The 20,199-nt window shown below is 58.2% G+C and overlaps 1 protein-coding gene across 4 annotated transcripts; it reads right to left on the bottom strand.

Annotated features, from left to right (window-relative positions):
* Nucleotides 1-431: 431 nt before the first annotated feature.
* Nucleotides 432-19,978, bottom strand: DRC3 (dynein regulatory complex subunit 3). 4 transcript variants are annotated; one of them, XM_004012739.6, is made up of 14 exons: nt 19,787-19,978; nt 19,354-19,464; nt 16,500-16,661; nt 15,613-15,729; nt 14,018-14,184; nt 10,950-11,096; nt 9,376-9,495; nt 8,738-8,850; nt 7,398-7,572; nt 5,151-5,282; nt 2,988-3,058; nt 1,711-1,834; nt 701-832; nt 432-596 (listed from the first exon to the last, which is right to left on the bottom strand). In XM_004012739.6, the coding sequence occupies exons 3-14, from the start codon at nt 16,654-16,656 to the stop codon at nt 483-485; spliced, it is 1,569 nt and encodes a 522-aa protein (XP_004012788.1). In that variant the 5' UTR covers nt 16,657-16,661; nt 19,354-19,464; nt 19,787-19,978; the 3' UTR covers nt 432-482. The 4 variants fall into 4 exon arrangements, with proteins under 4 accessions (XP_004012788.1, XP_012041198.2, XP_012041194.2 ...); XM_012185808.5 differs by lacking the exons at nt 432-596; nt 701-832; nt 1,711-1,834 and having other exon boundaries at nt 2,219-3,058; nt 19,897-19,978; XM_012185804.5 differs by lacking the exons at nt 432-596; nt 701-832; nt 1,711-1,834 and having other exon boundaries at nt 2,219-3,058; nt 19,531-19,978.
* Nucleotides 19,979-20,199: the final 221 nt, after the last annotated feature.

Consider the following 20,199-nt stretch of genomic DNA (forward strand, 5'->3'; position numbering starts at 1 on the left):
TTTTGTTCCTGGGTTAAAAGCCTGGGCAAGGTCACCTGACACGCACACATCCTGTTCAAGGAGCCACTGCAGGGCCCTGGCACAGAGGGGTCTCAGGTGCCTGGGCCCAAGTGAGGGAGCGGGAGGAGTCTGCAAGATTCGGGCACAAAGGCTCCAGAGCCACCCAGCCTTGCTCACCTGCCTCCCCTCCCCAGCACTGTCCCCACACCCTGAGTGTGCTGGGAAGAGGTGCTTGTCACCTCCCCACCTCACAGATAACACCAGCTGCACTCTCAGCTCTGGAGGGTCCTTGGGTCCTCACAGCCTCCACCTTGGAAAGCCAGCTGGGCCCCTGAGGAAGGGCCTGCCCTGGACAAGAAGGGGCAGCCAACAGCCTAGGAGCCACTCTAAGCAGTCACCAGCTGCTCAGATGCAGACACAAAGAGGATGGAGAAAGCTGACAGAAGTGTTTTATTTCTCTACCTGTGGAGTGGGGGTCAGCCCTAGTCCAGGAGGTCCCCACACTCCAGGCTGTCCAGCTCGCTCTGCACGTGGTCGATGTACTGGTTGATCTCCTTCACACGTTTGCGGTTCCTCATGATCTCATCCTTGTGAATCTGAGGGCAAGGCGGATCTTGAGACTGTCTGCCTGAGTCTGCCCCACCCCCACCCGCGTGTGGTTCCACCCCCTGCCACCTGCCCTTGCCACACATCTGCTCACCTTGTCCAGCAGGTGTGTGCACCAGGAGTTGACCCTGGTCACCAGCTCATCCTCGCGATTGTCAATCTTCAGGAGGTGGATGTCATGCGAGGCCCCAACTGCGTTAACTATCGTGTCTTTGTCAACGAAGAGCTGGGAAGGAAAGAGTGGAAAGAGTGGGTGAGGGGCCTAGATCCACCCTCAGCGCAGAGCTGCTGAGCCGGTGGGGAGAGGGGCTGAGGTCCCTGGGGGTGGAGCCAGAGCCTGCTCTGTGTCCCCACTTCCTTGCTGTTGGCCCAGCAGTGCCAGTGACGGGGCAAGGGCCCCTGGGCAGCAAAGCAGTCCCCGTAGGGAGCGTGCCCTTCCCCCAAAGACAGGACCAGCCCTGTGACTTCACCAAGGTTCTCAAGTCCAAACTGCCTGAAACCTGCCATCAGGTGGGAAATGTGAGGCCAGCCGGGGGTCTCGGGGCTGCTCTGAGGACAGAAGGCCCCATACGCCCGACAATGGGTCTCTGCCGCTCTCATGTCAACCCAGTCGACCTGAGCTCCTACTGGGGCTCCTGCCATCATGTTCCCACCCGGTTCCCCACTGTGGATGACACTGTGGGTCGGTGCTCCCCCCGGGCCTGGCTGGAGGTCCCCGGAGCGGGCAGACAGACCTCCGCAGTGCTTTTCCAGTAGCTAGAGGGAATCTCAGATCTTAACCTCCCTTGTAGTCACTGCGTCTTACAAAGTGCCAGAACCCCCACTTTGGGAAAGCAGGCTGTCCCAAACCCAAAAGGTTTCAACCAACCTGTCAGTTGAAACCACATAGTGGTCAGGAGCTCCTCTTTAGTGGGGCCGCTCTGGGTGCTTTACTTGTTATCCTGTCACCTACCTATCTCCCCTTCGGCAGGTGCTAAATTAACGCTCCCGGAGGGGTTCAAGCTTTCCGGGGGGCGGGCCCCACGACGCCACCGCCCACCAGGAGCCCCGCCCACCGGGCTCGGGCTCCGCCCGCTGGACTCCAGCCCCGCCCCCCGCAATCACCGAGCGCACGTCGTCTGGCAGGTCCTCGTCCATCTCGCCCTTGACTATCTTCTCCAGGATGTTGATAGCGATCTCCAGGAGCTTCTCGTGGTGGTGGTTCTCCAGGTCCCGGCACTGCGCCATCGTGCAGCCAGAGTTAAGCCAAGGCCGGGCCAAGCAGGCTGGGGCACCCTCCCCTGCGCTGGCCCAGCTTGTCCTCCCCTTACGGGCCCTCCGAGTCCTCCGGCTCCCTCCACACCCCTTGGGGTCCCTTCTGGTCCCCTCCCCCACAGCCCTTTGTCCCTGCTGCTTGCAGCTCTCACTCTCCGTTGTATCCTGAAGGCCTCCTCTCGGAATCACTTCTCCCCATCCTCTGCTGCCCCCTGAGCCAGAAACGTCCTCCCCACCTCTCCAGCTGATCCCTCTGGCTCACCCTCTGGTCCTCACTTAGTGGACTCTCCCTCAGGGAGAGTCCCGACCTCTGCTCAGCTGCTGCCATCGCTCTGACAGCAGGATTGGGCCCAGGAGGACAGAGGTGAACTTCAGGGCCCTGAGTGCAGGTGACAAAAGGCTGGGCATGCCCCACATGTCAGCCCCTAACCTGACACTGATCTGCTTACGGATGACTTGTCAGTGGCATCAGCATAGAGGTTGACTACCCCTGGGCCCAGCACCTGCAGCATGGGCTGGTCCGGGGGAGGATTCTGGGGTGCGGTCTCCAGGTGAGGTCACTCGTGCTGCAGGCAGCAGCCTATGGAGCAACCCGCTATCTGGACTTCTGCTCTAACAAGGCGCCTTTGTGCTGGGGGTCAGGAAACACTCCTTAAACGCTCCAGAGAGTTGGCAAACCTCCACCTCTTGAAGGTGGGCTTCCTTCCTCGGTGAGAATGGGAGGTTTTACAACCCCAGTTTCAAAGATGGAGATGCCCATTAAACAGGGTCCTGTTTAATCTCACCTTGGCGGAGATAACAGATCTTCCTGTAAGTCAAAAGGGGTATAGGCAGTTCTGGTAAAATGTGAAGTCTGATTATAATAAAGCGCTGGATTTTTACTCTTTGCCAGTGTGTCTAGGGCTCTGGTGGCAGTGGGAAGGAGCAGGCATGGGAACCCACAGGGAGCCACCTGGAAGAGACCCCACTTATTTTCATCTTTCGTAAGCAGTGCAGAAGCTCTACCCTCTTGTGTCTTTGGTTTAGAATGTGGGCACCTCCCTGTGGGTCTGGTGGCAGGCACCATGTTGTGGGCAGGAGCCCCTGGCCCACAGTGCCTCCCCAGAGGGTCCTCAAGGAAAGGATATAGGCTCTGGACATTCTCCACAAAGAGTCCCACCAGGTCGATAATGTTCCTTTCAAACATGTTTATAGTCTCCTGGAAATGATAAAGAACATGTGTGTTTAGACGTGAACTCCACTGACTTCACACCAGAGCCACAGTGCTGCTTACTGCTTACCGGGTGGTGACCCAAGACCTTGAGGGTGAAGACCAACCGCCTGGCCTCACAGGGGGTGGTGACCACCTTCCCTCAGCTGTCACCCTCCAGCCTGTTCTCTTGCTCACCCCTCAACCTCAGGGCTTTAGTAGGTGCCTTCTCCAGGCCTTAGCCTGTGCTGTCTCTCTGCTCGCCCCCCCAACCCCCCGCAAGTATGCACACACAGAGGTCTGCCCTTTCTGGGGCTTCCCAGTGGCATCTGGCCCTGTGGACTGTAGGCCATCAGGCACCTCTGTTCATGAAACTCTCCAGGCAAGAATACTAGAATGGGTTGTCATTTCCTTCTCCAGGGGAATCTTCCCCACCCAGGGATCAAACCTGAGTTTCCTGCATTGTAGGCAAATTCTTTACTGTCTGAGCCATCAGGGAAGCCCCCTGCCTCCATCACCTCCACAGAAACAAAAGGAAGAAGTTGCTAGGAGCTAGGCTGCCTGCCAGCTCCACCACTGTCTGCAACTCAGGGGAAGTCATTAACTTCCCTGGCCTCAGCTTTCTCTTCTGTGAAATGGATTTCTTCCACATAAGTTGTGGTGAAGCAGGAATGGACTTCTTTACACAAAATGCTTTGGGAGGCACCTGGCAAGAGGAGACCTTTGGGAGTGCCGGCTGCTCCACAGGCCTCTTGCTTTCAAGGCTCCCACCTTTCTCTGTGAGGGTGACCCTGCACAGCTGCATCCAGTGCTCGTCAAGGCATCCAGCCTCACCCAGGTGCCACGGGGAGGGCTGCTGCCCCTGAGTCTCAGGGTGGTCACGCCCCTGACCTGCCCTAGACTCCAGGGGCCGCAGGGTGGGCTGAGAGCACAGGGAGTGCAGGTTGAGTCTGAGGACTGCGGAAGCCGAGCTAAATATACATCTTTCAAATGTGTGTTAACACTTGTAATAAATGAAAATAGAGTCATTGATGAGACCTAAAGGAAACCAACCCTGAATATTCTTAGGAAGGACTGATGATGAAGCTGAATCTTTGGCCACCTGATGTGAAGAGCTGACTCTTTGGAAAAGACCTTTTTGCTGGGACAGATTGAGGTCAGGAGGAAAAGCGGGCGAGAAGAGGATGAGATGGTTGGATGGCATCACTGACTTAGTGCATATGAGTTTGAGCAAGCTCAGGGAGATAGTGGAGGAAAGAGGAGCCCGGCAGGCTGCAGTCTGGGATTGCAAAGATTTGGACACAACTTAGCAACTGAACAACAACACTGAAAAGCAAGGGCTCTACTTGATAGCTTTTTGGCCATTAGTAAGACAAGCACAAGTTCTGGAGGACTGGGGTGGGTGATAGAAAGGGGGCTCCCTGCTTGGGAAGGTTGGGAGCTACTGCCTGAGCCCTGACACCGGTGGGCCGTTTTCAGCGGTGCCAGAGCCCCCGTGGGGAGCAAGCTCTTCTCAGAGACACGGCAGGAACCTCTCCCAGTCTGTGGGTCACTGTCTCTGCCCAGCCTGTTCTGTTCATCACTGTGCTCAGGGCCCAACCTTGGCTGCTGGCTGCCTGCTGAATGTACAGGTCGGTCTGGCTGCCCCAGATCAGGCAGCAGTGCTGTTAGGCTCCTTGCTCTGCCCTGAGATACGGTAGCTACAAGTGGCAGTGCCGGCAGCCTTGGCTCCATCCCAGATCTCCAGATTGAGTGTGGGGTGGGTGGAAAGTGGGGGCCCACTTTGTTTTTTGACAGCTCCATGGATCTAAGCAAAGACTCTCCCTGCCGGGGCTCCGGGCTCTTCCTGGGTCGGGCGCTCACTCCAGAGAGACGAGCTCAATTATTGTGCTGCACAAGGACCACTGGGCATCTCAGTGACTGCAAAGTGCTGGAGGCACAGAAAGCTCTCATGTGGGCCGCCGATTCGCACCGGAGGGATCTGGCCCCCAGGAGGTGTGGCCTTGGTGGGTTCCTTCACTGCAGCTGTGGCTCATGCTCACAGCCACGCCAGGCCCCTCATCCGATTCCTGCATTGGAGCTGCACCCAGGCCCACCTCACCTCCAGCTGCTCCATCAGCTGCATCTCCAGCGTCATAAGCACGTTGAACAGCTCTGTGATGTCCTCGCTATACTGCACTATCTTTGCCTCGATGTTACTCAGTTCACTCTCCTCTCGGATCGCGTTTAAACTCTGCAAACAAAACTGTGCTTTAGGCAGAAATCTACGATGAAATGTAATTCCTGAAATGACAGGCAGTGGTTTGGTTTTGTGGGTCGGAACCTGGATTCTGGGGTCGGCCCACACTCAAGTGTCAGCTCTGCCCCCTCCATGCAGGATGGAGGTGGTCAGAGCAGAGGCTCCACCAGCTGGGGAGTTATTGGAGGTGGAGGGGACAATGGCTTCAGAGTCACCTGGACCTGAATCAGGACCAGGCTGGGTCACTGTGTGACCTCAAGTGACTCCCATCTCCTTGGGTGCAGGGGCAGAGAGCCTGAGCATCACAAAGCCAGGGGATGGGGTGGCATCTCTGAGGTCTTGGCTCAGTGGGGCTCTGATCAGGGAGGGGCCCAGGACCAGCGGGGCAGTGAAGAGGGTTATAACACAAGGTTGGACCCCTACAGTGCCCCGTGAGCATGTAGCTGCCAGCGGTAAGCAGACAGAGGTCCATCTGTGAAGAGAAGTGCTAGTGGACTGGACAGCATGGGTAGTCAGAGCCGCACCCAGTACCAGCCGTTCACTAATGAAGGGCCTGGGAGTTCGGCGGCTGGATGCAATGTCAGAGACCAGCAAGTGACCCAGCAAGACTAGGGGTGAAGGGTGCTTGTGGTCATGGCCGCCCCATCTGGAGGAAGGTCAGGCTTCTTCCCTAGCTCAAGCCTGATGTGAAAGCAAATCCCGACAGAGGGAAGATTAACATGTAAAAAATAAAGCCATAAAAGTACCTCAAGAAAGAAAGGGGGGGGGCCTTTAATAAATAATCTCAGAGTGGAGAAATCCTTCCTAGGTGTGACTGGAAGAAAAGATTGATAATTTCTACTACATTAATTTTTTTAAAATTCTGAATGTCAGAAGTGCCATAGACATAATGCCAAGACAAATAGGAAACAGGAAAATATTTGCAACTCATTTCACTGACATGGGGCTAATTTCCCAATCTATAAAGAGTTGCTACAAAGTAATCTTTAAACAAAACAAACAAAAAAAGAGACAGAAACACAGAGATCAAAAACCAAATGGGTGAGGGCATATTATAAGAACCCCGGAAGAGAAGGCTCGGATCAGCTGCCTATCTGAGGCGACATTTGAGCATCACCATGGTGGGGGGCATCAGCTCTCCCCGAAGACACACCCCAGACCTGGTAGCTAGGTCAACCAGTCTGCCCGGGGCTCCAGGAGCACCGGCTGGAGGACGTCCAGACATCCCAAGCCCAGTGGCTACAGGGACCCAACGTGATGGGGACGGGGACTGGGAGACTCGGCTGGCCCAGGGGCAGCCGCTGCCAGGGACATTGGCAACCACAGTTCTGTGAAATCCTCCCGTTTTCAATGTCAGAAGAATGCTCAAACAGTTTAAAACCTTCTTCAGGCCACACGCAACACATGTGTGAACAAACGAGCTCTTGCGCTGAGGTCTGAAGCTCTGGCTGAAGGTGGCTCTTGTTAATGGGAGCCCTGTCAGCCTGACCCATGTCACCGGTGGGGGGCGGGGGGTTCCTCCTCTTTAAACTAAGTCCTCAACCAGCTTCTCGCTCCTCTAACCTGGATGCCGTGTGCACTCACGGGCTTGCTGTGCCAGTGGTTTCTGGACAAAAGGAAAGTCCATAGCTTTGGAGCAGGTCAGTAATCCTGTCTGCAAAAGCAAGGTTAACTGAAACCGCTCTGCCAAGTACACACGTCCCTGCTTGCGGTGCGGCCCCTCTGCACAGTCTGCGGCTCACCCTGCTGTATGCAGCCCCAGGAGAGGTGCCCGGAGCAGCGCTGACCCCTAGGAGAGGAGGGGGCCTGGCTGGGGGTGGCTTCCCAGGCTGGCACTCACGCGTAGTGGTCATCCTCTTTGTTGTGACCACCGGGGTAATGACACCACTGAGGCAAAAAGTTGTGGTGACCCCACCGTGAGCCTGGGATAGTGGAGGAGCCAGAGTGGGTGGGGCAGCCTGAGTTGGTGAACTGGTGAACAGGGACAATGATCGAGGGGCTTGGGTCATCAGAGGGGAGGAGCTGGGCCTCTGGCAGATGGGCACCTGCAGCGGGAGGTGGGCCTCTGGCAGGTGGGCACCTGCAGCGGGAGGTGGGGACAGGACCCACCAGCAAGTGCTTCTCCTCAAACTTGGCAATCTTGAGCTTGCCCTGCTCCTGGTTTTCCTGGATGGCCTCCTGCACACACTCCATGAAGTTGTCTAGCTCTGCCTTTCGCTTCTCCTGCTGCTTCAAGCCATACTCAAAGATGTTCAGACAGATGATGACAAACTTATCCTTGTAGGTGAACTACTGTTAAGGAAGCCTGCAGCTGCCCTGGAGGGTGGACTGCCTGGGGGTGGACTGCCTGGGGGGTGGGCTGCCTGGGGGTGGGCTGCCTGGGGGTGGGCTGCCTGGGGGTGGACTGCCTGGGGCTGGACTGTCTGGAGGTGGACTGCCTAGGGGGTGGGCTGCCTGGGGGTGGGCTGCCTGGGGGGTGGGCTGCCTGGGGATGGACTGCCTGGGGGTGGGCTGCCTGGGGCTAGACTGCTTGGGGCTGGACTGCCTGGGGGCTGGACTGCCTGGGGGTAGGCGGCCTGGGGGTGGGCTGCCTGGGGGTGGACCGCCTGGGGGGTGGACTGCCTGGGGGGTGGGTGGCCTGGGGCTGGACTTCCTGAGGGGTGGGCTGCCTGGGGCTGGACTGCCTGGGGGTGGACTGCCTGGGGGTAGGCAGCCTGGGGGTGGGCTGCCTGGGGGTAGGCAGCCTGGGGGTGGGCAGCCTGGGGGTGGGCTGCCTGGGGGTAGGCAGCCTGGGGGTGGACTGCATGGGGGGTGGGCTTCTTGGGGTGGATTGCCCGGGGGTGGGTTGCCTGGGGTGGACTGCCTGGGGTGGGCTGCTTGGGGTAGACTTCCTGGGGGTGGGCTGCCTGGGGTGGACTGCCTGGGGGGGGGGCTGCCTGGGGGCACTGCCAGGTTGGGGTGGCATGCGGGCCTGGAGGCAGAGCCACAGTTGAGATGGAGTATAAGGTGGTGATCAGGTGTCTCCACCCTCAGCCTGAGAATTCAGGGAGGGTCCTGGGTAGGCGGCTATGGTGACAAGTGCCCATCAGTCACATCCTCTGGGGGAAGGGATCAGGCCCAGCCCGTAGCCCCTAACCATGCAACACGTCTCCCTCTGCAAGCTCGACCTCCCCAATTGCAAGCCGGGGTCTGAGACCCCGTGGGTGGTGACACAGTTTCAAACACTGAGTGCAAAGCACACAGCAGGAACCTGTGAACAGCTAGGCTGCATCCCCGGCAACCTGGGCCCTGCTAACCAGACACCCCATGTGTTCCTCCCCTGTGCTGAGGAACACCCCATGTGTTCCTCGCTGCCCTGGGTGCACCATCCTGGGGCCCAGAGGGGAAGGGGACTCCCCCTGGGCTCCCATGCCCAGGCCCTGTGGGGTGGCCATGACCCGGAAGGATATGCCTCCAGGAGCTCGCCCACGCCAGGCAGGTGGGAGAGCTTGCTGCCCTCTACGTCCTCAGTGTACATGCTGTCGAACAGGAAGGTGCCGTTTAGCTGCTCCACGAAGGCTGCCTGTGGTCAGAGACACAGTGGGCTCACTGGGCAGGACCCTGTACTGGGCACTGGGGCCGTGCGTGCCCAGCCCCTGGGAAGGCAGGCAGGGATGGGCAGGTGATGGGCTGGGTGAGGCCAGAGCTACAGAGGCAGAAAACTGAAGGGTGCCCTCAGCTTGGTCCTGTTGAGCGGGGGCACCCTGGGAGAAATGAGCATTCCCGGGGAACTGACCAGTGGGCCTAAGGACCAGGGACTGCTCTGAAAAACGGCTGGGCACAGAGTCCCTGGCCCTGGGGCCAGAGCGGGGCCAGAGCGGGGCCTGGGGGCCGTGGGACAGAGTCGGGAGTGGGGGTGACAGGTCAGCATGACTGTCCTAACTGAGGCTCCAGCGGCCCAGAGACCCTGGGTACCAGCTGTTCTCAATCAAATGACAGGTTTCTGAGGCCTGGGCTCTGCCGACCTTCACAAACCAGCCTGAGACTGGTGCGGGACTGGGCGGGCATGGTGGGTGGGGCAGCGGGTCTCCCGCAGGCAGCCCTGAACCTTGTGCTCCTCCAGCTCCTCCCGCCGGGCCTGCTCGTCTTCTAGCCGCGCCTGCACCAGGTTCTCCCGGTGCTTCAGCTCATCGATGCTGTACTGGTGCTTCATCTCTGCCAGCTCTTTCTGTCGGAGAAGCGGGAAAGGGCATCGTTACTCTGGGACCAGGGGTCCCTCACAGCCGCTGGCCTCCCCAGCATGGGCAGGGCCTGGACAGGAGTGGCTTGTCTTCCCTCCCCCACCCTTCCCAAGTATTCTGAGCCTCGGGTAAATCAGTGTGGGAGCCTCAAGGGCAGGCTGAGTGAGGATGTGGGCCGTCCCTGGGGTGGAGGCCCCCTCGCAGTCCCACTGGTTCCCACACCTTCCCTGCCTGGGCTCTGGCCCTCTTTAAGGGGTGCACAAGGAAGAGCTGCAGTGGGGGGTGCGAGCCACAGGCCTGGGCACAACGCTCTCGGCTTATTCTCAGCATTTGAGCCCCCGTTGCCCTTCAAAGTATTGCCTAAATGCAAAAAATAAGACTTGAGAGTCTTGAAATTCAAAATTTCACAGTCCTGTCCTGTTCCTGGACAAGAGAAGGGCATGGTTGGGGAAGGAGGGGCAACTCTCTGACCCCCCTGGTATCTGTGGACCCCCAGTCTCTGTGGACCCCCTGGGTCTCTGTGGACCCCCTGGATCTTTGTGGATCCCCACTGGTCTCTGTGGACACCCCCAGAAAGGTTCCTGCGAGCAGAGGGCTCCATACTTGGAAGGTGGTGCAGCAGCCAGGCCAGCAGGGTCAGCATGGAGACCTGGGGACCAGCCAGCTCTCCCGGTGCCCCCACGTCACCTTAGGGCCTCCCCCCATGCCAGACACAGGCTCCTTCCTCCCAGGAAAGGCAGCAGCTTCTCATTGGAGGGTGGCAAGTCCCCCACCTCCTCATACCCTGCTTTCATCCCGTCCTGCTGCCAGAGGCCTTCCCTGTCGGGCGGGGTTTTTTCCCCTGGGGGCAAAGCACCCACAAACTGGTCACAGGGTAAAGGGTAAAAAGCTCCCAGCAAGGGTATAGGACAGAGGCAGGGGTGTAGGACAGAGGCGGGGGTGGCCTGGCCAGGCAGTGGACAGGGGCAGGGCCTTCCACCTGGGGTGAGGCTCCCTCAGGCCAGAGACCCTGGCTCTGCTGCAGTTGAGCCCAGCTCTCTGCTGGCCACCTCGGCTGTGGGGTCCTGGGGGCATCCCTCTGGGGTCAGCGAGGTTGGCACTTTGGGGTGCTACCATGACCTGTCAGTGTCACTCCTGGGGTTGCCTGTTGTGGGGGTGAGTCCTGACTTTGCCCTGAGCTGCTGAGCCCACTGAGGGCCAACTCTCACTCAGTCTCCCAGACTTGTCCACGGAGAAGCAGACAGAGCAGGACAGCAGCAAGGAGGCGGGAGGAGGCCCAGGACAGGGCCCAGCCAAGAACGTGCACCACAGTGACAGGGGCCGTTAGGGTCAGGAGCCTCCAGGAGGGGCTGCTTTCCTCTCCTCCCGTGGACGTGGCCCTCCCCAGATGCCCAGGGCCTGGACGCTGACCCACAGAGCCCACATTGAAGGGAGACGCTACCATGTGGTCGTCGAGGCGCCGGAAGTCCAGGTACACGAGGTCAGGGAGGTAGGCGCAGATGAACATCTTGTAGTCCTCGTCCTCGGCCACCGGGTTCCCGGACAGGCTGAGCGTGCGCAGGGCCTTGAACCGCCGCAAGTAGATGACCTGAGGGGAAGGCGGGCCTGTGTGCTTTCTCCGCCCTCTGCCCACACCGGGAAGCCACGAGGATGAGGAGCCGTGGTCTTTGCCAGGGCCAGTGGATGGGGTCCCACGCTCACTGGGGACCCAGTCTCCCCATCTGTGAAGGGGCCGCAGGGGTGTCACACGCAGGTGTTGAGAGGACCCAACGCTGCGAGGAGCGCCAAGAAGAGGGCTGGCACCTGCTCCCCAAGCGCCCGCTGTCCCTCCACCCTCCACTCTCAGCACAGGCACCCTTTCCACCCGTCCGTGCTCTGAAAGGCCCTGTGCCCTGAAATTCAGCAAAACCTGAATCTACTGGGTGGCAGCTGGTGGGACCACCACTAACAACCATTTACTTTTCCTGTTGTTAGTAACGAGGGACATTCAGCAAGACCACCAGCCCCTCATCTGTTGCATCTCCTCCCCTGTGTGAAAGACAGAAGAGAAACCTGCTTCTCTTCCTTCCTGAAGGGATTTCCTTGTCAGTTGTTTATTTGTTCAGCAAACATCACTGAGCACCTGCCAGCCTGGGGACAGAGTGGGAACAGAGCCCTCAGAGCAGGAGCTGACACTCTAAGGGCAGGGGACAGGAATGCTTCAAAAAAGTCAGCAGAGGGACTTCCCTAGGGGCACCACAGATAAGAATCTGCCTGTCAATGCAGGGGACACAGGTTCCATCCCTGGCCCCAGAAGATCCCACCAAGCAGCGGAGCCCCCGCGCACCAAGGCCACTGGGCCCACATGCCTAGATCCCGTGCTCTGCAACAAGAGAAGCCACAACAATAAGAAGCCAGCACGCCGCATCTGGAGAGCAGGCCCGCCTCCTCCGTCTCCGCAACTGGAGGAAGCCTGAGGAAAGCAGTAAAGACCCAGAACAGCCAAAAATAAATGCTTTTTAAAAGTCAGAGACGTTGCTGTTGGTCATAAGCGCTCGAAGAACTCGAGGGGGTAGGTAGGGAGGGAGCCTTAGGGACAATGATAGGGGTGGGGTTCTGTTAGGATTTGAGCCTCTGAACTCTGAGGAAGCAGCAGGAAGAGCAGTGGCGAGTGTACTCCCAGGAGCAAAACCAGCACAAACGAAGGCCACGCCATGGGAAACGGCGTGACCAGTGCCAGTAAGCAGGGAGGGGCCAGGAGATCTGAGAAGATACTGAGAACAAGGCCAGCCCTGATTCATCTGAGACCTGGTGGGCGGCGGTCAGGAGTCTGAAAGCTGTCTTAGGGAAATGGGAGCTGTTGGAGTTTTCAGGGTATGTGGGGTGGGGCGGGGGGTCAGGACCTGATTTCATTTTAAGAGCTCTCCCAGTGGGATTCCAGTTTTTGTCTTTGGGATCATCAAAGCAAGAAAGGTCTGGGAGCAAAGTGTGCTGTGGGTGGTTAGAGGGACAGGACTTCTTGTCATTGCTGCTGGGTCTGTAGGTGGTTCCACTTCTGTAGATGGCCATGCAGCAAGACCCATCACAATGAGAAAATGCCCTCGGACCCAGCAACTCCACCTGGAGGAATTCATCTCCCACAGGGGCTCATCCAGGTGCACAGTCAGCCTCTATCAAAGACATCCCCAACAGCCTGTGTATGACGGCATGAGGTTGGAGAACACCTCAGTGTCCACCCATGGGGGCTGGAGAACTCCATCCTGCAGGATCTAAGCAATGGAATGTCCTGTGGTGTGTAGAGGACACCGATGACTTGCGGGGGGTGGGGGGGCGGGGATGACCCAAGACAGGCTCTGGAGAGTAGCCAGACAGGTGTGACAATCGTGTGAAACATTTAGACAGTAAGATGCCCGGAAAGACACATGTGCGATTTAGGAGCAGTTGCGGCCTCTGGCAGGGGACACAGGGGCAGAGGTCAAGGGCGAGGGGCTCTGCTCTGCGTGCCCTGAGTTCTGCTGAGTCAGCCACTTGCTTTTAATTCAGTGAACAAAATGAAAACAAGCCTAATAAATATATAACAGGAAAGTCTATAATCAGATATAAGAAACTCAGGGCAGGCAAGGACTGAAACCAGAGATGCTCTGGGCTTGTCGGCCATGAAGCCAGCGCCCCCTGCCTGTCTCTCTGGGGACCAGCTGCACCTGCTTCTCCTGTCTTCATGGGGTGGGGGGTGCGTGCCTGGCACCCAGCACGCCCTGGGGAAATGGGGACAAAAGAACAGCCCAGGCCAGGGAGGGAGGTGGGTGTTCACAGCAGGGTGGGGCACAGCCTGAGTCGGTTTCCCCTCCCTGCCCAGGCCTGGATCTGCTCAGGGCCAGGGCTAGTGTCTGAGGATGACAAGTCAGAGGCAGTCCACTCACATACAGGCTCCCAGGTGCTGGACCTACCCAGGCAGCAGCAGCTCTAAACACTCAGAAAGTTTCCCACAAGCATGATTTGGGGCTATTTGGGGTTTACCCTTAACTGAAAATTCCTGAATAAGCACCATTTCCTCCATAGCCCCTCTGCGCCCTGTCCTGCTGCAGCTGCTCTACATGGACAGACTTGACCCTCACGATGGCCTGTGGGGTGGACTGCTATTTGTCCTCAGGAACAGATGGGCACTGAGCCCTGGATGCTGAGTTCCCAGCCCAGGGCCTCACCCCTCGCCAGTCCGTTGCTCTAGCTGCTCTGCCTGGGGCACTGCCCTGTACCCTCTGCCCACCCTGCCAGCGACCTGGGGCTGCTGTTGGTCTCTGTCCCCACTGGGCACAGGCCAGACGCCCCACAGGCAAGAGGGCCCCCCTCAGCAATGTCTGCTGAGTGAGTGGTGGGGGTGGGGCACAGACGCACCCACATGCAGGCCCCCATGGGCTAAGCTGGTATCTGAATGTCCTTGAATCCGGATTTCTGGCTTTTCTAGGATGGGGTGGGGGGTGGCGGGGAGCTACCCCCATGGTCCCCCTGGCCCCTGCCGGTGCCCACACTCACGTTCATCAAGTTCCCGATATGGTTGTTGCCCAGCGACAACACCTGCAGCTTGACCAGTGCGTCCAGCGAGTCAATCTTGCTGATGCGGTTGTTGAACAGGCTCAGGTCCTCTAGGTTGACCAGCGTGTCCAGCCCCTCGATGGCCTCGATGTTGTTGAAAGACAGGTCTGGAGGACAGGCCTGGTTTAGGGGCACCGTCCTGGAGCTGAACCCCCACCTCGGCTCTACTGTCTCCTTCCCGGTAGCAGAGGTGGGCAAAGGCTCCCATCTGTGCGACCCGCGATACAGGATGGAAACTCACTGGGGGTGGGGTCAGCACACCTTGGGGAGGGGGACACCCTTGAGGCCAGGCTGCCCCACACTCCAGGCCCAACCCCAGCTGACCTGAGGACCCCCTCTACTCCAGGTTTCTCATCTTTGGGAATCAAACTGCTTTTTCCCACTGCAGGATTGGGTTTGAGGGGATCGGGGCTGCAACATTGTCCTGGAACACGGATGGCCCCAAGACCCAAAGTGGGAACTTTTCATGAGCTTTCAGCTAAAGCCCTGATGTTTAAGGAGCTCCAGAAGTCATTTAGCCTCCCCGGCCCCTCAGAGGAGGCTGTCCTGGGACACTTTCCCTATGCCAGGACCGCCCTGAGCCTTTCCCTTGTTTCACCCTCACAAGCAGAGCTGTCATCGCCATGTCTTAGGGATGAGGGAGCCGAGATTCAAGGGTGCCAGGTGCCCAAGGTCAACAACACATAAGGAAAGTGAGGTGCGGGAGCTGAGTTCACATATCCAGAATTCATTAGCAGTTCGGCAGGGCAGGGCCTGACTGGGTTCCCCCTCTTCCTTTCCTGCCAGGCTCTGTTCTTTGCAGACTGAGCTGGTAGATGCTCAACAAAGGGGTCGGGGGGAGGCAGCTAGGATTTGAGCAGCTGCAGATTGCTGTGGTGTAAATACTCCTACTGCAGTGTCAGGCTACCAACAGGGCATCCCTGAGTGTAGAGTTGGGACAAGACGTGGGCAGCAGGACTGGCTGGCCTCAGCTTACCCTCAACACTGCGACAGCTGACTGGCCACCAGCAGGGCCTATGCATGTGGAGGGAGGTTGGGCTGTGGGTACAGGGCGGGCTGTGGGTACAGGAGGGGGCCGTGGGTACAGGCGAGGGGGGTGCTGTGGGTGCAGGGCAGGGCTGTGGGTGCAGGGGGCACTGTGGGTACAGGCAGGAGCCATGGGTGCAGGCAGGGGGCCGTGGGTACAGGGGGGGTGGGCCATGGGTGCAATAGGGGGATATGGGTACAGGGGGGCAGTGGGTACGGGGCGGCCGTGGGTACAGGGGGGCAGTGGTTGTAGGTAGGGGGCCATGGGTGCAGGCAGGGGGCTATGGGTGCAGGTAGGGGGCGGCTATGGGTTCAGGGGGTGCTGTGGGTGCACTGAACCATCAAACACCCTCTCCTCACCCCACACCCCTGCATCCCAGGGCCCAGCTCCTCCCAGCTCTGGCCGCATCCCTGGGTGACCATCACTAGACAGAGGCTTTCCTGCTTCCAGCAGATGGAGCACCTGCTGGAGGGAGCCAGCAGGGAAGCAGGGCCGCGCGAGGCCCTACCCAGCCAGACCAGGTGCGTGAGGTTCTCCAGGCCCTCGATCTTCTCAATGATGTTGTTGTCCAGCTGCAGCTTCTGAAGGCTCTCAAACTGCCAGAGGTTGTCGATGCGGAGGATGTCTGAAACAATGGAGGGTGCGCCCAGGTGGGTGTCAGGGTTTAGTACCAGTGTCATGGGGGCTGGATGATGGATGCTGACTGTGGGAGGGGCCCCAGAAGCCCTGTTTCCTTCCCTGGAGTGCCGGGGACCCTGGAGGTGTGCACCCAGCTCCGTGGAACTCAGAGTCCCTGTTAGTGCTGGTGCCGGGACTACCACGGGCTACACCGCAAGGTGAAGGTAGGTGGGCCCTCCAGGGCAGGGACTCACACGGCTCCCCCTTGAAATGCCTGGGCTCGGTCAGAGGGTGCAGCAGGGCCCCCCGGGGTGACAAAGGGAGTCAAGGCTACAGGGATGGCCCGTTGAGCATTTTGTGGGCTGCTCTGGCCACAAGGACCCTGCATGTCTCTACCTAGAATTGCACGCTGTGTGTCTGCCCAAAGATGGGGGCCCATAAGAGGCAGAGAAATGGCCCCCGAATGCCCATATACTATGAGGGGAAGAACTGCCCACACAGAGGCGGGCTCCTCGCATCACTGATCCCGAGTCCTCTGAAGACCAGCTCCCTGTCATGCGGCTGACTGCCCCCTTGCTCCTGAGGCAGGCAGACCCTCTGTCACGGCCACCAAGAGTGCCACCCTCAGTTGATACCAAGTCTAAAAACCACGCATGCTGGTCTTGTGCCTTTCAACCCAGGTGGCCCGAATGCGACCAAGGACCATAGACTGTGGACCGTGCGTGGAACTGGGGGCTGCCCGCGCCCACCCTGCCTGGCCCCGCCCGGGACACGTACTCTGGAAGTCCAACTGCAGGGACAGGACGTCCTTGAAGAGAATGCCCTCCTGCTTGGCCAGCTGCCCAGCCTCCTCCCGTGGGCCCTGCTCCCCCACAGCCAACTTGAGCATCTCATCGTCCATCACTCTGGGCTCCATGTCATACAGCCGGTTCATCCTTCCTGTAAAACACCAACACCCTGGCTGAGGCCGCCTCTCCTGCCTCCCTTTGAGGGTGGGGCCTGGCCAGTATCCTTTCACTGCATCGTGGGGGAGCGTGGCAGCCATGACACTCTGAAGGCAGGCCCCTCCCACTCTTGGCTGCTAAACCTGGGCCTCCCCAGACCCCCGCTGGCCTGGTGCCCACCAACAATGGTGCACCCCTTGTCTCCACAACCAGGCTGTGACCCTAACCGCGACCCCGATATCCATACTGGTCCCTTTAGCCTCTGGAGCTCAGCTGCCTGCAAAGCCATCGATCGCCATCTTGGGCCTCTGGCTTTCTGTGCCCACCCTTGTTGGGTTTCTCGGCACCAACCACTGATCACAGTCCTTGGTGGTCCCAGCCAGGCCTGCCAGGCCCGCCAGGCCTGGCCCCCCTTCCCTGAGAGCCTCACCCTCTGAAGGTGGCCATATCTGTAAGCACCCCCAACCACAGGTGCCCAGGGTGTAGCCACTGGTACACACGGACTCAAGCTGGCTGTTTGTGACCCTCCCCAGAGAGATGTGAACTGCGGCCTCAGGACAAAGCACCCGTCAGTGCTGGCTACTTGGCTTGGAAGGCACTGGGAGCTAAGGGCTGGTCAGGGACATGGTGAGTGAGAGAGTAACAGGACCTGTGGAAGATGGACAGACAGAAGCAAGATGGGAACTTGATCCAGGAAAAAAGACAAAAGGACAGACAGAGGCTGCCTTCCCCTTGCTGGCTTCCTGGCCCCTCCTGCTCCAACCTCAGGCCCCTGGACCTCTGACCCCAGGCCCCTAGACAGGGCACTGACTTCACAAGTTAAATCCTCGTTTCCCTAAACTAACCCAGGAGGTATCTGTTGCTACTGGTCCAAAGGGATTTGGCTGAGGCACAGCGGAGTGGGTCACAGACGAACCTACACTGCTGTTCTTGGTTGGACAGAGCCACGGTCCTGGGCAGTTTGACCACAGTCCATCATTACCAGCCGTCCTAGCACACCCAGAAGGGCTGGACCCCATGGGAGGGCACATGCTACTGGAAACGCCCTGATTCTGCCTCGGAATGCTCTGGACGGTCAGTCTTCCCCCTACTCTCCACTCTGTTCTCACCTGCCTGCTGGCTTCACCTCCTACCTTGGCCCTTGCGTGCCCACACCCGGCCTCCCTGCCCCACTGGTCCGATGATGCAGCCCCGCAATTGCCTTTTTATTCCAGCGAGCGCTGCTGGGGAGACTCCTGTTGTTGGGCAAAGTGGGGTGGGCCTGGCAATCCTGCACCTGGTCTCAGAGACCCCCTGCCTGGGTGCCTCTACCCTACCCAGCCATGCAGCTGGTGCAGTTGTGCATCCCAGTGGCCCCAGAGCAGGCACAGCTTCCTTCTTCCTGCACCCACTTCTCTGAGTCTCCCCTCTTCCTGGGTCCCTCCACATTCTCTCATGTCCTTCAGCTGATTGACTCAACCCCTGAAAGACATTTCTAGTCCTCTACCTCTCTCTATCTCCCCATTCTTTGGAGACAATTTTTCTAAAATTTCCCATAACTCGACACCAGCTTCTCTCTGGGGAAATTTTAATGTGCCATATTTGGCAGATGCTACTTGAAAGTGTTGGTGCTTTTCCCCCAACCCTTTTTTTCCTTTACAGACAAGTGCTGTGCTTTGAGAAATGATTCATACTCTGATTTCAAAACTTTGGCTGACTTCTCATCACTCCTGTCACACAAGGGCCTGGTCCCTGAGCCGGGTCGAGCCTGCTTCCAGACAGGCCCAACAGTCATCAGGCAGTGTGGAACATCTGTGTTTGTTACACACACCAGAGTTGGATTCGCACCCTTGGGCAACTGACTTTGCTTTCCAAGTCTTCGACCGCCTATCTGTAAAAGACAGATAACTCCTTCCTCCAATATTTGTTTAAGATCATTTTATTTAGCCCACAAATGTGCAATGAATAGCTACTACATGCGTGGATAAGACTTGGTTAGTGGGTTTAGGAGTATTGTGATTCATAGACCTCCTTACCCCTGTTTCAGACCCAACTCGGATGATCATACAAACCTTTAATTATAAATGGTGACAAGTCTGTGGGTGTAGGGAACTATGACAACATACTTGTGGGGACCTGGGCTGAGACCTGGAGAGAAGGAGGAGGGGTCTTTGGGGTGAGGGTCCTGAGCTGGGAGAGGAGGAGGCAGGTTCCACCGGGATGCCCAGAGTGGCAAGGCCTCCAGGGGTGTTGTGATCATCCCAGGATCCCTAGGAAGCTCCAAGGCATGATGAGGACGTGACGTGATCAGAGTTTAATTTGAAGAAGCTCATTCTGGCTTGTTGCACTGAGAATGTCAAGAGTCGAGAGGTGATTGGGGTGCAGGTAAGAAGTGGGTTTGAGAGACCTCTAGAAACGTAGTTTATGTGAGGGACTGACTCTGCAGTTTTCAGGTAAGAAAATGGAAGCTGGTTAAGCAAGTCAAGTGACACCTATGCTGAGAGACACATCCCGTGCATGCAGAGGCAGGTCAGGCATGCAGAGCTCAGGCTCTTAATCAGACTCAACTGCACCCGCATGCTGTGGGTCATTGTCACAGTTCACACTGTTTCTCCTAACTGTTCCAGGTTTGGCCCAAAACCAGGACAGTCCTCCCCCGGGGGGTTTATCAGTACTTCCCCACCCAGCTGGGGCTGCTGTTGACTTGCCTGACAGTAGTGTTGTTGCGGGCGGGGAGAACAGCCAAGAGCCTTACACCTCCTCACAGAGAACCAGATCCTGAATCATCCAGCGAAACAAGGACTTGGCATCACCTGGACCTGAAAAATGGAGCCCCTATTGGCCGTGAATTGATAAGAGAAAACCACCCTCTTCTGAATGCTCACCATGCTCTGGAGTAACGTTCATGATCAAATTACAGGTCTGGTCTGGGAGCCAGCAGACAAGGGAGCCCTATTGCCCTGACTGTCCAGACGGGGAAACTGAAGCCCGGGAAGGGACCTGCTGACAGGGCATCCACGTTCCAGGCCAAAACCCTTCACTAAGGGTAGCTCTAAGGAAGAGGAACAAGGTAGCAGCAGTTGAGAGGTCGGGCAGATGGTCAGTGATGTCCTCCTGAAGAGGGATCAGTGGGCCGGGTACCTCTCTCTGGCCCGGAGGCCGGGGGTGGGACCTTAAAGGTCTCGTTGGGGCCTGCGCCCATAGGAAACCCTTCCCGAGCTTCTCTCCCCACGAGGCCTGAAGGCCCTGACCGGCGTGGGGCGGCCAGCAGGCTCCTTCGTGAAAAGGTCAAGTCCTTCAGCAGCCTCTCGGCTCTGGGCTCTCAGCTTCTCTGGCACAGTCTGCCACCTGTTCCTGGTAGCTGAGCTGGGTTGCTAGGAGAACCAAGCGCCGCACTCCGTTGCTAGGGGGAAGTCAGGGAGTAGACATCCTGGGTGAAAGTTGACGGCCACGTGATCATATTTCTGGGCGGGGAATGTCACCCAGCACCAACCAGCCTTAGAGAAAACAAATGCTTGTCCAATCAGCACTCTCCCTGGGCGGGGAACTTACTA

The sequence above is a fragment of the Ovis aries genome, chromosome 11 (assembly GCF_016772045.2).
Source record: "Ovis aries strain OAR_USU_Benz2616 breed Rambouillet chromosome 11, ARS-UI_Ramb_v3.0, whole genome shotgun sequence".
In the NCBI taxonomy this organism is placed as follows: Eukaryota; Metazoa; Chordata; class Mammalia; order Artiodactyla; family Bovidae; genus Ovis; species Ovis aries.

Excerpts from the sequence above, each read along its gene's own strand:
- DRC3 (XM_004012739.6), bottom strand. The coding sequence starts at position 16,656 with ATGAACCGGCTGTATGACATGGAGCCCAGAGTGATGGACGATGAGATG. Across the intron at positions 15,730-16,499 it reads CCTGCAGTTGGACTTCCAGA|ACATCCTCCGCATCGACAAC; the intron begins GTACGTGTCCCG and ends CCATTGTTTCAG. Across the intron at positions 7,573-8,737 it reads GTGGGCGAGCTCCTGGAGGC|CTACAAGGATAAGTTTGTCA; the intron begins ATATCCTTCCGG and ends ACAGTAGTTCAC.